General features: G+C 37.3%; 1 protein-coding gene across 1 annotated transcript in view; it reads right to left on the minus strand.

Moving 5' to 3' along the window:
* Nucleotides 1-17,064, minus strand: part of LOC149781913 (uncharacterized) — a 56,655-nt gene extending 39,591 nt beyond the window's left edge. Inside the window, exon 1 of the mRNA XM_089934801.1 lies at nt 16,699-17,064. Within this exon, the coding sequence (XP_089790927.1) occupies nt 16,699-16,810 (112 nt within the window). The 5' untranslated portion in view covers nt 16,811-17,064. The remainder of the gene's footprint in view (nt 1-16,698) is intronic.
* Nucleotides 17,065-17,308: the final 244 nt, after the last annotated feature.

Raw genomic sequence — 17,308 nt, forward strand, 5'->3', positions numbered from 1 at the left:
AGTTATAAAAATAGAGACTTTTATTTGAGACCGGAATATGTTGATTTAGTGCCAGAACATTTATGGAATCAAGTAATTTATTCTGTTCATAAAAATAAAAAAATGGAACCTAATGATCCGGATTTTAAAAATTTTCTCAAAAAAGTTAGCGAGAATAAACAAAAATCTCTCTCACTTGGTGCTACAGGTGGTCCTGATACTAAGATAGCTTCATCTAGTCAAAGTACTCCCTCTACTTCTCCTGTTGGTGAATTGTCGGTCTTGGATCGTTATAAAGATTTACTTATTGATGCGGTTATCCGGATAATTCAAAGTAGTGAGAAAAACGCAATTACAATTACTTCTCGTTATAAAATGAAAAATGAGTACATAAAACCAAAACATTTTGATAAATTGATACCAGAAGATATATGGCCACTAATGGCATATGCTGTACATAAAAGTACAGAACCCGATTCTTCTGATCCAGAATATAAAGATTTTTATGAAAAAACAATGGGAGAAAAAAAAAAGAGAAGAATTTTTACGACCTCCTCCTACTGGTAGTGGATATAATTCTACCTGCCCCGATAGCGTAGTTAACGATGTATCTTGAGTGGAGGTTCTTATTGGGGGAAAACGAGCCGGAAATAACTCGCACGAGATAGTTAATGAAGCAACAGATATCTGTCGAAGATTGTTTCAAGGAAAAATCATCGACGTATCTATTTATCGCGATCTTATTGATGAACTCGTCGATGATTATCACAGCGATTAAATAATTAGATTATAAATAAAGATGATCGTGCATAAAAGTCATCAGAGAGCGATACAGGCTCGTATCATGAATTCAAGGTTACCTGTGTATAAACTCAAATACGGATCGGGGATAGGTGATTCAATTATTAAATTTTTCACTCGAATAGGTCCTAAGGTTGGTCCGTTAGCTAAGCAGCTATCGTCAAAAGCCATAGGGGTTGTTCGCGACAAAGTCATAGGTACAGTCGGTACTGCTACCAGCAAAGCATACGACGCTATTAAAGATAGAATACTGCGATTGGTGAGAGGGAAACCAAAGCCAATTGATAAATTGCCTGTTACTGCTGAGATGCCTGGCGACATCAGCAAAATTATAAATAACGCAGCTAATCAAAAACTAGCATCTTTGGCGTTAGAACAGGTACAACAACCACAGCAGGAAATAATTAGTACCTCATTTGGAGGGCGTCTTCGTTTTAGACGATAAAAATATTTTATTAATAAATATGTTCTCGCGTGCATCTAATGAAGCTTTTAAGTTGGATGAACCAGCGGATAGAGACGACTCAGTGCGAGATTACCAGTATTATTCATACGACGCAATAACACCAAACAGCAGCAGCAGAATTGAATTACAAGTACAGGATACAACAAGATATTTTCTTCCGTGTGAGGCATTTATCGAGGTTGTTGGTAAGATTGTGAAACACGATGATACTAATTACGGAGCAGCTATCAAGGTTGGATTAGTCAACAACGGTATTATGGCGCTATTCAAGAGTGCTGCATACATGATCGATGGCAGAGAAATCGAATCAATTAACGACAACGTAGATGTGGCAACCACAATCATAAGCCTAGCGAGATACTCAGATGATTTCACCAGATCAGGTGGTCCTAGCATGATGTTCACCAAAGATCATTCAAATGTTGCTGAGGATGTACAGTTTCTCGTGAGACAACCAGTAAATCGTGCTAATCCTGCGGTTGCTAATCCTGATGTTGAGGATATGATTATAAATGAAAACGCTGGGTACAATCTCTGATTTAAAACGCGTACAGCTATGTTGTCGGGTAACAGTAAAAGATTTTCATGTGCTATCCCGCTGTCGCATATATTTGGTTTTTGTAGAGATTTTAGAAAGGTCATATTTGCAGCTAAACACACGGTTGTTTTTAATCGAAAAGGCGACAGCAACGACGCTATCTGGAGGACTGGAGGAGCAGGTGATGTTGGTAAAGTTGTATTAGAAAAACTAACTCTGTGGATGCCTTCGATGACACCATCGATAAAAGAAGAGAGGAATTTGTTATCGTTTATGAATCAAGGTGGTAAATCAGTGATGTCGTGGCTTACGACGTACACAGATAGCATCCAGAATAACATCAGCGGTAACTTTACCTGGCATATAGCATCTCAGCAGGGTGTATCTGCGCCAAGACACATCTTTGTGGCTCTTCAACTAGCCGATCGATTAAATGATCAAACTCGAACACATATGATCTTTGATACATTTAATGCCAGTGATGTATCACTGAGGATAAACGGACATCAAGAACCAGTTGAAGAGATTCAACTAGATTACGCAAATAACTCAGTAGCACGTGGTTATCATCGTTTGTGGAGCTATATGGGTCGAGATCAAAATATTGATACCGGATTGCAAAAATCTCAGTTAGATTTCAAAAATTTCTATCCTATCTATATTTTTCACTGGAACACATGGATTTGATATAACAATCTGTCGTTGATATACATTTTAAGGCTAGAATAACTAATCCAGGTCCTGCTGCGTTCAGAGCCATTGCTGTCATACTCAGCGATAGAACCATGATGCTCGAGGGTATCGAGGGTAAAATGAGGATCGTCGACGCTCCTGTGGAGAAAATGTGATTTAAATCAATCGTAGATTTTATAAATGTCGTATGAACATGCCAGTGTGACTCTGACTTCGGGTCAGATAAAAAAGCTACAATCAGGATTAGAGAAAAAATGTGGGACAAAATTAACGCTGAAACAGTCAGATTCAGGGTGGTCCAAATAAAATACCGATAAGAAAAACGCAACAAAAATATTTTAACGCAGCTAAATCATCTAACACCGGAGTACAAATTGCGCTATCTCCAGCTGCTATAAAAGATATAGTTAAGGTAGGTGGATTTTTCCCGTTATTATTCGCGTTACCAGCATTGATTGCAGCAAAGGCAGCTGCGTTACCCGCATTAGCCGCCGCGGCCGCACCAGCTATCGCAAAGGCTGTAGCACTGGGTGCTGCTGGTGCTGTGGGTTCGAAGGTCATTGATAAAATCACCGGTGGTAAATACAACAAAAAAAAAAGGACGAGGACTCCGATTACCAGGGACACCTCCATGGTACTACGGGAGGGGTACCAATCTGCCAGGAACTTCCGCGGTGTGGTACAGAAGATAACGCCGATGTCGAATTACGATCTAATTAATGCTGCCAAAAAACAAAAAATAAAATTTTTCAGAGGCGTATTTATGCGAGATCAATTACCGGCTCGTCCGAATAAATACGAAACGGGGATCATAAATCTTGATAACAATACCGGACCTGGTACTCATTGGGTAGCGTACGCTATTAATCCGCGCGAGATTATCTATGCTGACTCATACGGGTTAGCCCCACCTAGAGGGTTTTTAAAATATGTAGCTCAGCTAAGTACTCCAACGTGGTACTCTACACTACCAACACAAACACTAACTGATCCTCCGATATGTGGCGACGAAGCAATCAATATTTTATCGGCGATATCCAGGTAAAAAAAACCCTATCATAAAACGGTCCACGAGTACACGTCAGATAAATTAGATCAAAAACAAAGAGTATAATGGTTGACATTTACGGTAGATCTCTGCTAACAAGAACAATAAGAAAAATACTAGAGAGAGAAAAATTTGATACCGGTGATTTATCAAGATACGCTACGAAAGACGACGTTAACAATATTTTATCGCTAGCAGAAGCAGATCCTGGTGAGGTTGCTGTTTTTCAGGATGAATACGGAAAACTAAAGACTAGCAACGTAAAGATAGGTGATATAATCAAACGAAACGAATACGACACTCACGTGGCTGATTTTAACGTCGTCAAAGAAGATACCAGGAAAAATGATAACGCCATCGAGAGAAATAGCGGATACATCAAGATCATGTCTGAGCAGATGATTCAAAAGACTGGCGTAGATGAAACAGATAAAATAAATAAAAAACTCGCCGTCGTTAATACCTCAGTCAATGGTAAAATCGATCTTAGCAAAATTCCATCAGCGATGAAGGATTTATTCATCAATCTAACGCCTGTTATTGCATCAGGAGTATTCAAGTGGACGAATGTATCAAATGTTTCTTTCAATTATACAGCACCTGTCACTGGCGCATACAGAATAAATATTTTTTCCTCAGAGAGATTCAGAATCACCTGCGATAAATATAAATGGAGACATCACTCAGATAGATTTCTCGGCGTGCTAAATATTTTGTTAAATAAAGATATCGAAGAGGCATTTAAATTCGAACCCACTGACGCTAATAAACCAACACCACCACCAGATACACCCATATGGTGGTGCATAGAATTTATCGCTGAGACACCTCCTTCATTTAGTTTTTGATCGATAAATATAATGGAATACAGGTACAGTCAAGCTCGTGCGTGGCAGATGTCGCTGAAGAGTATCATCGACGTCTATCAGGTAAAAATAAAAAAAACACCAACGCAGATTAGTTATCATCGATGTTACTGTTTATTCTGTTTCGGCAATAATAACTGGTGTTGGTATAATTCTATCCGCGTTAACGATGACCGCTCCTGTTGTTATCACGGTTATTGTTTCTACAACCACCACGCTAGCTGGTGTATTTGGTATCATAACAAAAAAGATATCTTCGTGTACCAACACAAAATTAATCGCGTATAAAGATAAACTAAATACAGCAACAGCAGCGTACTCCAAATTATCTTTGCTGCTATTAGAAAGTCTCAACGACGGCGTTATATCCGACGTAGAATTCGCGCTGATATCTAGGATTTACAATCAAACGATTAAAGACATCAATATAAATGATGACCGAGTTGCTGCAATAGATTGCAACGAACACAACGGTGACAAGAACGACCATGATCTCAGCTAGTTCAACTAAACCCGAATTCAGTATTACTTTTCCTACTCCTATCTTTATCAGCGAGATAGCATTAGCTCAGTTACGCGTCTATTACAGCTGGCCAAATATCAGATCAAAATCATTTGGTGGACTACATTCAAATAATTCCTTTGTTTTTGCTTATAAAAACAAAGACGATGGTACTCCTGATTGGAATGTGGTTGGATTACCAGCGGGTAGTTATCAGATTGATCAGATCAACGATGAGCTGATACACAGAATAAAAAATATAACAGGATCCGATCCCGGAATAAAGATAACTGTACACGAACCAACATCAAAATCGATTATCGAGATAAGCTCGAATTACCAGGTTGATATCTACGCTAGTTCAATAAGAACCGTATTAGGTTGGCCAGTAATCAAACCACCAGCACCACCGATACCACCAGAACCGCGGAGAGAGGATTTCAATACATCTGATAAATCAAGTCACGGAGTAAACCTCAGTTTTATGAAAAAATTAAATGATTTAGAGGAAACAAATAGATTCGATGAATCCTCCAAAAGAAATCGCAACAACGGATATGTTTTCCGAGGAAAGGATGACATGATGTGGACATTTCGAGCTTCGCGGAATAGATTCCAACAAGACGTGGATGAATTTGTTCTTGAATTTGATGACGTCGTTAAATGGTTCAGAGAATTCAACGGAGAACATGAGAGGCAATTACAAACAATGCGGCAATATTTTGATGAATGTATTTTTGATTCAGCGGCTTCATGTGAAAAAATTATTCAGCAGATAAAGATACTGAATTATCTATCAAGCATGATGATTGATATCAACAATCTACTAAACACCGTGATATTGCGCGATACCACCCCTTCTATGGAGGAAAAATTTATTGATGCATATTCACTGAGAAAGGGTAACATGACACTTCATCATAAATTTCCTGGATTTGATGGAGGCATGATGAGAAAATCGGTTACTGATACCATCGATGAAAGGTTTTCTGAATTACACGCTGCATGGAGAAAAAGATTGCCTCCACCATCCATTCTTAAACGCGACAACGCCGAAGATGGCACTGGCAGGCATCTCTCACCCGAGATAGTCAATATAACCACCACCATCGCGGTCAGTCTCAATTGTGATATCGTCGAAGGCAGCTACATCGCTGATGCATCTGTTTCTGATCAGGCGAAACAAGGATTTGTTTTGTATTCGTTTTCACCAAAGGATCCACCAGGATTTTTGCTGATACAAGAGCCAATTAATCCTGTTTATCTTAGATGCCACAATAGATTGTTGCAACAAGTGAATTTCTCCCTGACTGGTCAATCCGGACATCTGCTAGATACACGTGGAGAAACGCTGAGTATAAATCTATTAATAAAATCATAAAAATAAAAAATATTTATAATCTGTAGATTCTAGTGAATTTTAGTGATTTTTTGTAAAATTCAGTGAAATTTGACTGTTTTGGTCGATTTTTTGACTGTTTTGGTCGATTTTTTTACTATTTTGCCCATTTTACCATTAGATGAGTTACCCAACCTGATCGATTCTCTAATTGATTTCAATTAGAAGAAATACAAGAGTCAACAAAAACAAGTAAAAATCAACCAAAATCGACCAAAAATCAACAAAATTAACTCAGAAAACAGCCAAAAAACAGTCAAAAAGGTCAAAATTTACTGGTTTTTATTGACTCTTGCATCATCTCTAATTGAAATCAATTAAAGAATCGGGTATCCTACTCAACCTATCTAATGAGTGAAATTGACCAAAATGGTCAAAAATCGACCAAAATGGTCATTTTTTCGTCCAAAATAGCCAAAATTCACTGAAAATAACAGAAAAAATATTTACAGAAAAAAAATAAAATATTTACAGAAAATAAAATTATTTTTCACTATCTATCAGCCTTCGCAATTGTCGTGCACGTGTGTCTATTGTTGTTTTGGATTCGTATTCATCAGATAACGATGATCGAATCTTTTCAACGACACGCGCTAACGGAGCAAAATCACCTATATCAGCCTCATCAATATTAATGAGCGATTTATACATCGCAGATTGTATTTTTTTGATGAGTCTGTATTCGGACGACAGAGTATATCTATTTTCTTGTTTGTGTTGCATGATGGTATCAAAATCTGATGCGATCTTATCAGAATCTAAATCATCAGATAATTGTGTTTCTTTTGTTTTCAGTATCTCAATAGATTTTATTATCTCGTTGATATATTCTTGATTCATATATTCATAAATAATTTATTTATCTAATATGAAAGGAAAGTAAGAGAATTTTATCCAGCTACCGAATTTATATGAGAAGGATGATCCGTATGTTCCCTCTGCACATTTTTGTACTGAAGATGAATTGATACTAAAATATTTACCAGCAGAGGTCATTGACTGAAAATATAAATCTTCACCTGTCTCTGTGTTGATTGATTTAACAGCTTTGGAAACTTTTCTTCCACCAACATCTCCCTTTGCAATATTCTCACTCTGAGTAATTGCCTGAAGATTATCTATGGAATTATTGAGTTTGTTTCCATCGATGTGATCGATTACCCGACCGCGCTCAATTGGTCCATGAAAACATTCAAACACGAATCGGTGATTATAATAATTTAATTTACCACCAATAGTGATCATGAGATAACCGGCGTTATTAACGTTACCGAGTGTTTTTTTTTAATCTGCAATTTCTGATCGTACCATCAGCTGATGCTTCATAGTTATCATGAATCGGATGTCTCCTGTATATAGGATTCATTTTATATATTCCATTTGTTTAAATCAAAGTTTGTCTGAGAACCTACTTAAATAATCCTCCTCACACTTGATAGCGATATTACTATTAGGAGATATTTTATCATAATGCCGTTTTAGTTCTCTGTATCTTTTTCCACCACATTCTGCACATATTCTAGTTTTTCCACGAATTCCAAAGTTGCATCTGATGCATCTCGTAGGACCAACTCCACCTCGTCGTATGTAAGCTAAATGTATCCCGCAATATTCTTTTCTACACGATCTGTCGCAAGAAGTAAACGAACCAACCATGAGCCATTTGCAGTTATTCATTATATATTTAAAGATATACTTGTTTAAAATATAACAATGGTATTTGATCTCGACGAAGCAGAATATATTATTCCTGAGCTAGATCAGGCTAAGAAAGAATTTTGCGATGACGGAGCAGCTCATGTATGGTCGACATGGAGAGCAGCTGATATTGATAACACGATGAACGATACACGAGCTAAAAAGATAATTAATTCGCTCGGTAGTGATAAATTTATATTCAGAATAAAATTTATTGTGAATAATTAATTAACGGAAAAAAATCTGTGACGGTGAGCAATAATTCCAAGCCAGGATTATTGACAGGCATAGATAAACCGTATTATGTACGAGCATATCCTGTAGCAGCCGTTGTTTATGGTATCTACAGACTAAATAAGCCTGTTGCTGAGAATCTTGCCAAGATGAAAATGTCAGTGAAGATAAATTGTGTAGCTGAACGAGTCATATAACATTTCATGAACATTAAACGCGGTAACGGATTAACAGACTTAAGAAAAGAAAAAATAAATAAATGGGCAGAATCAGTTGCTGATGGTGCATCAATAAGTGACGTTGATGTGTTATCAGCGAAATTAAAATTCCCAATCACTGTGAAAACGATATCTGGTGAGATATTGTATTCTTCTGCGTATAAATCCAAAGGATCTCCTATCGAAATAATTGATCATAACTCACATGCTTGGAGTAGCGCAGTAACCGTTTTTCCTCGGAATTGTGTTATTAAATTCTATTCTACCGCTGCGGGAAATATATTTGATTTTATTTATAAAATAAGTAAATCAGATCCTGTATCTGTCTGGTTGTTCTCCAGCGATGATCGATATGATCAGTTCGTCAGACCCAATGGGGATACATATCGAAGTGAATCTTTACATAATTCGATGACGGAGATAGCAGAAAAATATTCAGTAAATAAGGAATTACTTGTTAATTGTTTCACGATTCCGTCTGTTGTTGCCCACGCAGCAAGGGAGAAAAATTCATGGAAACCAACCAGAAAAGATTTTCTTTAAGATATCCAATAGAGTTGCGTTGAATACGGTCATGGTGGATTGTGGAACACAAAATACAATTTTATTGATATGATCTCGTTTGACATGATAGCGTGTTATCCAGGTAGTTTCTTAGGAATGGGAGAATGCAACAAATACTTTACTCGGTTTGGTCATCCGTGTGACGAGATGACGAGGATATCAATTAACGGTCCGTTACCGGATTTCCCTCTAACAGGATTCGCTAAGGTCACATCATTCAAGTTCGCCACAGGGTTACACAAAATATGCTGTGTTTGGTTTGGAAGACATTTATCAGAACAACGTTGGGTTCCGATAGTTTTATTGAGGTATATGTTAGATTCTGCTATGTTAACATCGTTGACGGTCAGCGAAGCAATTATTTCATATCAGAAACAATTTGATGTTTGGCTACCAACCGAACACGATGACGCAAAAGATTTAGGTAGAAAAATTATTGGTAAATTCACTCAGGGTGGTGCGTATGATCATCAGAGACGTAGCTGTAGATTGATTATGGATGAGGCTGAGTTGCATTTTATAATAGCTGATACCGCTGAGAGAGGTATATTTTGTACCAGAGAGGATATTTATGTTGCTGATGGAACGAAACTTGGTACCGTGGTTAATTATCTTGAGGGAGAATCACCGCAGTATGTCCATTTAAGATCATCGATGTTAGAGTATGCGAGTATAAATCTTTTATCGATGATAAACAAATTTCCTGATACCGCGGTTAGAGTAGCTACTGATTCATTTTATATTGAAAAAAAAATACCTACCAGAGTTAGAAAAACTGACCGGAGATGGATCATGGGGTACGTGGCGAGTAAAGGATGAATATATCTTACATTATTGCGAAGACGCTAACGTAGCTGATGAAGAAAAATACTACTCAGATAGTATATCAGAAACATCAACAGCACTATCTGTTTATATCCTGCTGCGAGATATAAGATGGTCTACATAAACGGACCGGGCGGATCAGGAAAAACAACCAGAATGATAGAATTATTTAACTCTGATATGATTGTGTTGACACCAACACATCGATTAGCGCGGGAGATGAAACAGCGAGGAGTAAATTCGTGTACGCATCGTAGTTTTTTCAAGTACAACGGTGGTACGTGGAGTCCGTCTAGGATGGGAGAAAAATACATAAATAAAACAATTATTTGGGACGAAATTTGTACTGTATTTGCTGGTACATTAAAAATGTTCTTAGAGTGGCTATCAACAAAAAATACTGCTGTGATTATGTGCGGTGATCACGGTCAACCAAATCCTATTGATGGAGAATCTCCTCACGAGTGGCTGAAAGGTTTTGTTGATTACTATGAGGAGGTTGATACTGATTACAGATCACTTGATGGCAGATTGAGTGAATTCAAAAAACTAATTCGATTAAAATCAAATAAAATTCAATGTGACGTAATGAGGGAGGTAATCCAGGAAACATCAATGAAAGATTTCTTATCAATGTGGACACCAAATGATCTTATAGTAGCTAGCAGAAAAATAATCAGAGACGTACTTTAACAAAAACTATTCAAGATACATCAAGAAAAATTCCCATCGATGTCTGTTCCGCTGTGTTATAGACCAATCGATACCAGATTACAAAATATTGACGTCGATATACCAGGACGGGGTAAGCAGAATCTTGTATTGAATGATATCGTCGTCGTTGATATTGATTTCGTTAATGATATGCTAGGTGCAGAAAAATCTTCGTGGACGTTAGGATATGCTATGACGATACATTCCTCACAGGGATTGACTATCTCTGATTGTCGAGTTTGGATTGTAGATGACAACATAGGATGGTCTAATCTGGTATATTTAGCTGTATCTAGAGTGAGAAAAATATCTCAGTTGGGTAGAATCACCTTAGATAGATCGGTTATCAGCGACGAAACCCACGAATACGTGTTTAAAAAAAATATTCAGCTATAAACAAACTGATAAGAAAAATAATCACGAATTCGATCTGGATGTGGATTTTATTTTATCGTTGAAAGAAAAACAGGGTAACCACTGTTCCGGTTGTAATTGTATTATGACTTGGACGTATCAAAGGAATGATTCAAGACAATTCACCGTGGATAGAATAAATAATAATCTAGGACATAACAGAAAAAACGTTACTCTAGCCTGTTTAGAGTGTAATAGACGCGGAATTGATTATTTAAGCGACTGAGGAGGTAACTGAGTATCAACAGGAATCACCTGTAATTCTTCTCGTGTAAAACCGCGTTGCGGAGCGAAAACATCGAGCATATAAATTGCTGGTCTACCTGATGATCTCGTCACAGATATTATTCTATGTGTTGTTACACTCCAAATAGGATCTGTTGCTCTTTTTCTGCCTCCCTCAGCTTCGCCATGTTTATATAAGTACCTAACGATAACATCACCGAGGACCGGTCGAATTGAAAAATCTTTTCTACGGATCGGTATAAATTCTTTTTGTATTGCTGTTATTGGTTTCATGTTTATCGATCTTTTTATCTCGTTATTTATTGCTGAGATAACACTCGGTAACCTGACGACCCAGTCGCTGGATCGTTTATCCTGAATGAATTCTCTTGCATACTGATATCCAAATAATTTTTCGGCCAGTGTTTTATTAAATCGCTCAGCAATAGCCTGATCGTTATGAATATTTACTTTACCGCGTCTTATTGCAACATTCTTTTTGTTCATCAAATAAGTAACAGCACCAAGGAATTCTCGTCCAGGATCAACCTGAAGTAATCTCGGCCACGTTAATGGACCTCGTTGATATATTTTTTCAAAAGCATTAGCTACTTCAGTTGCTGTTTTCGTTATCAGCGGCTCAGCTTCTTTGTATCTGCTAGCGATATCTACCACGGTTAATACATACTTGTAGGTTTTATCGTTAACGGTATCGTGTGGTAGAAACATTATATCAGATTGATGAACCTCATTTGGAACGCTGACATCAAAATGTGCGTATTCGATTCGTTTTGGTGGTGGTAGATAAATCTGCCAGATAGCCTGTTTAGATAACCACGTAGCAGCTACTGATGGTTTCACTTTAGCAGCTTTTGCTAGTTTTTTGATTGCTGATTTACCTTTCCAAAATCCAACAGGAGAATAATAAATCTCTTCCATATAATACTAATTACCACCTAGAACTAATTTGCCTTTCATAGCGGCATTAATCACCCAGCTGGCTAATCTTTCTTTGATAGTCTTATTTTTTATCGAATTTATCGCATGAAGCAATTTGATATCAGCTAGATGTCGCTGTTGTAGATCCTTGCTTCGATATTCAAGATCATGAATATAACACGCCCGATCAATCGCATTTACAGGGTCCTCACTAGGATTTGGTTGATCTTGATCATTTAATCTGATATCGAGTCTGGTACCTTGTCCGCACTAGTTATATCCTGGTAGATGTTTTCTCCTGGATATTTGGACCAAAAAAATCCTGGTAACGACGATAATCCTGAGGTAATATCACCTCCGTATTTTCTTCTTTTTGTTAATGGTTTTTACTTTAGCTGGTTTTTGATCAGATGAAGAGAATCTAAACTTCTTTGTGCCACATATTTCGCATTTACCGGTGACGGCTGATCTATTATTTTTTGTGACAACAGTAACTAGATCCACCGTTGGTGTTCGTGTTTTACACCGTACACAATATAAATCCATGATATAATTATATCATGAATGTAATTGATTTTTCAGCCACGAAGAAATCTGTTCCGGTGAAGCATCATGCTGCTTTACCTAATTCGATTAGAATGATTATAATAGGACCATCAGGGTCAGGTAAAACACAATTATTATTGAATCTGATTATGAGGTGGCTAAAATGGGATAAGCTATATTTAGTTGCACCATCCGTAGATGATCAACGATGTTATCAGGTACTTAAAGAGTTTAATGAAAATGCGGCGTTGTTGAACAACGGTGAAAATATAATTGATTTTATCACAGATGTTGAAGAAGCTCCTTCGGTTGATGTTCTAGATGGTTCGATAAATAATTTGGTAGTTTACGATGATGTCATGCAGGATAAACAAACGAACCCTGCTAGAATATTCTCTCGTGGACGACATAAAAATACTGATGTTGTTTATGTAACTCAGAGATATACACAAATTCCAAAGGTAATCAGAGATAATTGTAATATGTTGGCGATCTTCAACGGCGTAGATACACATACTCTGAGAAATATTCATCAAACGTGGTGTAGCGGCGATATGGATATAAACAAATTCAAAAATTTCTTTGCACGAGCTCAGTCTACACCATATGGATTTGTGACAGTGGATTCATGTGATCCTAGAAGCAGATATCGAGTAGGCCTAGATAGAATCTTTTAACAGTGAAAATCTTAAAATCCATTTAAACACGACAGCAGCAGGAAGGGCGCCTACCTCAAGTCGGTCGACAAAAATATAATCAGAGATAAATAAAAAATCATGAACAGGTTATTCTGCAGCTAGATCTTCGAACCAGGGTTTTTCGGATTGGGGGTCAATAAAGATGTAACTCCTCCAGGAAGCCTCTATTTGGTAAATAGAACCTTTCTCCGGATTAGATTTCTCTGGAAGGTTTATTTTTGTCGGAACACCTTGGTCGGCTCGCCCTCCCTGCTGCTATTTGGAAAATGTTTGAAGTGTGTAAGATTAGTTAATATGGATGTATAAATATATCAGTGCATGGATATTTTAATATTTGTGTACTTTGTATGAGTTGTAATGTAAGGAAATGCATCTGATTGCTGTGATATTGTTTAGTGTAATGGAGATTAGGAATATGTACTTATGTGACGCAATTTATTGATGTATGTAATTGATACCGTGCCTTTATTACGACGTTGTTTTACCATACAAGAACGTATGAGTATTTCGATGTGAATGAAATGCGTGACCAAAGAAATTTAATAGCCGTTATCTGATGATAGGCTGGGTGTAGTGTGAGATGAGAGGGCTAAGTTAAATATTGTACCGTCTTTGTGTTTTCACGGGAAGCTTTTGGGGGGACAGAACTTCCGGTTCAGATGAGTCCCGAGTCTCTAAGATGGGAGACGGAAGTGAGACTAGCAGAGCATGTCGGGGTCGACAAGTCTAGTCAGGGGAGAGAGTCGAGGAGGAGGAGGAAAAGGAGTAGAGGAGGAGAAAGTGAAGGAGGAGGAGTATAGAGAAGTCGAGGAGAAGGAATTTTGAGAAAGTCGGGAAGTCGAGAAGCACGTGGATGAACAGGAGAGAAGAATACACAGATGAGTAGAATACAAGGACTGATGGAAAGCTATCACACACTAAAAATCAAATGATGCATTATGTTATCACGGTCGAGCGGAAGACAAGTACTTGGGAAATCTCAAGCAGTATTTAATTTTTTAAATTGTTATTCGTTGAATTTCACTTTTTTGTATATTCAATCATTTAACCGTCGGCATTGATGACTGGGAGCTCGGAGTTTTACATCTATCTTCCACTAATTTAACTTTCAACCAAAATCGAGCCTTGGTGGCACTTCTAAAATAATTTAAATAGAATATTGAGAGCACCCTACCCCAACCATAACAAACCGACCACAGTGGTGGCATGACAACCCGTCACACCACAGTTAGCCATCTTCGTATTGGTTTTATCTCTAAGATTTAAATAAGATCATATCAGTGGATTTTCTCTGCTTTGTCCTTAGCTGAGGAATTATTATATAATCTTATTGACAATTTAATATTCTCTGATTGTATTGGCAATTAAATATTGTGTGATCTTAAGTAAATATTAAGATGAAAAACCACAACTTATCAATTACAAACTTAGACATTTCTGAGACCAGAGTGATAATAGCCTTCAGCCAGTTACAAATCTTTGGGTTTCAAAATTATTAAAAGAGGAAAGTGACTAATCCCGGTTTGATGAGCACTACATAGTCATCATAAGTGTGTGTATGTGTGTTTTTGTTGTTTTAACGTAGCTTTAAAAATTTTTTAGTCATATCGCTACGATGTCTGCAGTTTGGCAGTTTATAGTACTGGGTCATCATGCCGCAGACATGTAGCATTATGTACTACCTGGTCACATTATCCTGACACCAGGCTGACGAGTCCTAACACTAATCCTTTAATGCTGAGCGCCAAGCGAGGCAGCTGTTAGTACCATTTTTGTAAGTCTTTGGTACGACTCGGCCGAGGATCGAACCCACGACCTTCCGCTTCCGAGGCGGACACTATAACCACTAGGCCACAGGAGCGGTGAAGTAAAAACATGGTGTGGAGATGAACATAATACGATCATATCACATTCTACACGTGCACGTTAAACAAAATGGAACTGAATTCTTATGACGACAAAAGTAATGTGTTTGATGATTGTATTCCAACTTTGGCACACGGACAGATAAATATTCATGGTCTACGCGGTGATCCTCTTGAGGAACCAGGATTAATATAAATCATGCGTGCATCCAACAGTATGTTCTTATGAAACCGGAATTAGTAGTGTGCTTTTCGTTAAGTACACAAGTACACAGGCTACCACCCTTCAGTGTTAGGAGGAATAAAAGACCAAACGTTTCGCTTACTGAGCGTTCTTGAGCTGATGCCCTCTTGAAAGGGGTAGCTGACGAATACTTATAAAAATTCATAAAGAATTTTCATCCTTGTTCTTAGTACATGAGTATACGTCCAGCTGTTTAAGTTTAGTTCAAATTCTCAGCAACCTTGTCGGTTCGTTCGTGTTCCATCAATAGACTGTCATTTTTCCTTTGCAATGCATAACTATATACTTCGATACATTCAAACAATCTGGGCCAGAAACCGTGTCAATATCTGTATATTTTTGTGTAATTACACAGCATTACTTGTAAGTTGTGCTCACAATGCGTCATCCTAGATACCGTGCCTTACAAAGGCTATTTGCTTGCCATACAGTTTTTCTAATACATGTCTGGTATTAAGATTTATAATGCTATGTTTAAACTTTCGAATTTATAAAAAAAAATAGCATTTCTGAACAGAACACGTCTGGAAATGACATACAATTTATGTGAGATATCGTGAGAAACGATTTCCATGATATTAATTTCATGATGATGATGATGATGATGATGATGATAATGATGATGATTGTGATTCTTCGAGCGTAAGTTAACTTATGCAAAATACTGACAATGCTACCTACAGAGACACAGAACATTTACTACTTATTGTTTTGACTTTTTCGTGGAAAATCCATACAAGACCTCCACAGTAATTCAGAAGAACTGTTTGCTACCATAGTGTGAAAATTTAAGAAACGCTGAGCATGTACTATATATAGATTTACAAGTTTTTGAGCCATTTGACTGCAGCTTAAAACTGTACAAGACTATCGACATTTTAAGTTTTATTTTGGTTTCGGAGATTGTGCTGTCACATCTGAATAACACATTTCAAACATCTTACACTGAGAAGACAATAAACAAGACAGTGTAACAAGATGTTATTATTCTTATATTGACTTCGATCAAATTTTTGGTAATATATGGACTCGTGGATTGACTACATGTTATTAGAAAAGATCCCTGTTTACTACTTTCCTATATTTATTTCTGCAATTTATTTGCAATTTAGTTTAACATTCTACCACCAATTATTACTAGTATCGTAATCTGTATACTGCCATATACTTAGATGTAGGTGGTTGTAGTAATTTATACATCATATCAATTAAGAAATCTTACCTGCATCTATCCGAGGGACACGTAATGTGTTCCATCTGTTCACGTCTTCGTCTCCATGAACAGCACACGCATACATTACGCAAATGGCGACGATCCAACAGTGTTTTGCCATTTTGCCACAAAACTCTGTTACCAGGTTTGTTATCTTTCTTCTTGTGTATTACAAATACACTTCTAACGTACTATCAGGTTCCGGTGTATTTTTGATGTATGTAGACAAACTTGTGATCAGATCTCAAAAACTGGGATCCAGAGGCACGCTAGTGTCACATACGTTCTACGCGAGCATCACGTCCTGTCTTTATACCACCAGTCAGCCACTACAAAAAGGCATTCGTCACAATTAACTAAATACAGAGGACACCAAAGTAAACCAAGTTCATTTTAAGACGACCCAGTACGCAAAAAATTATTAACATATAATCCACACATCAGACTGTAGGAAGAAAGATTCGTGTGTGTCATTTTATCTAAGACAAGTAAATATAGGGGTGTCACTGAACGGTATAAATCCTTTTCTTTATTAAATACGTGTACTCTGGTTTCGCTTCTTGTGTACAACGATACCCGAAGGTGATTTCTATATATTGTACACTATTTCGAAACAGTG

The sequence above is a fragment of the Sinohyriopsis cumingii genome, chromosome 15, assembly GCF_028554795.1.
Source record: "Sinohyriopsis cumingii isolate HCF-2022 chromosome 15, ASM2855479v2, whole genome shotgun sequence".
In the NCBI taxonomy this organism is placed as follows: Eukaryota; Metazoa; Mollusca; class Bivalvia; order Unionida; family Unionidae; genus Sinohyriopsis; species Sinohyriopsis cumingii.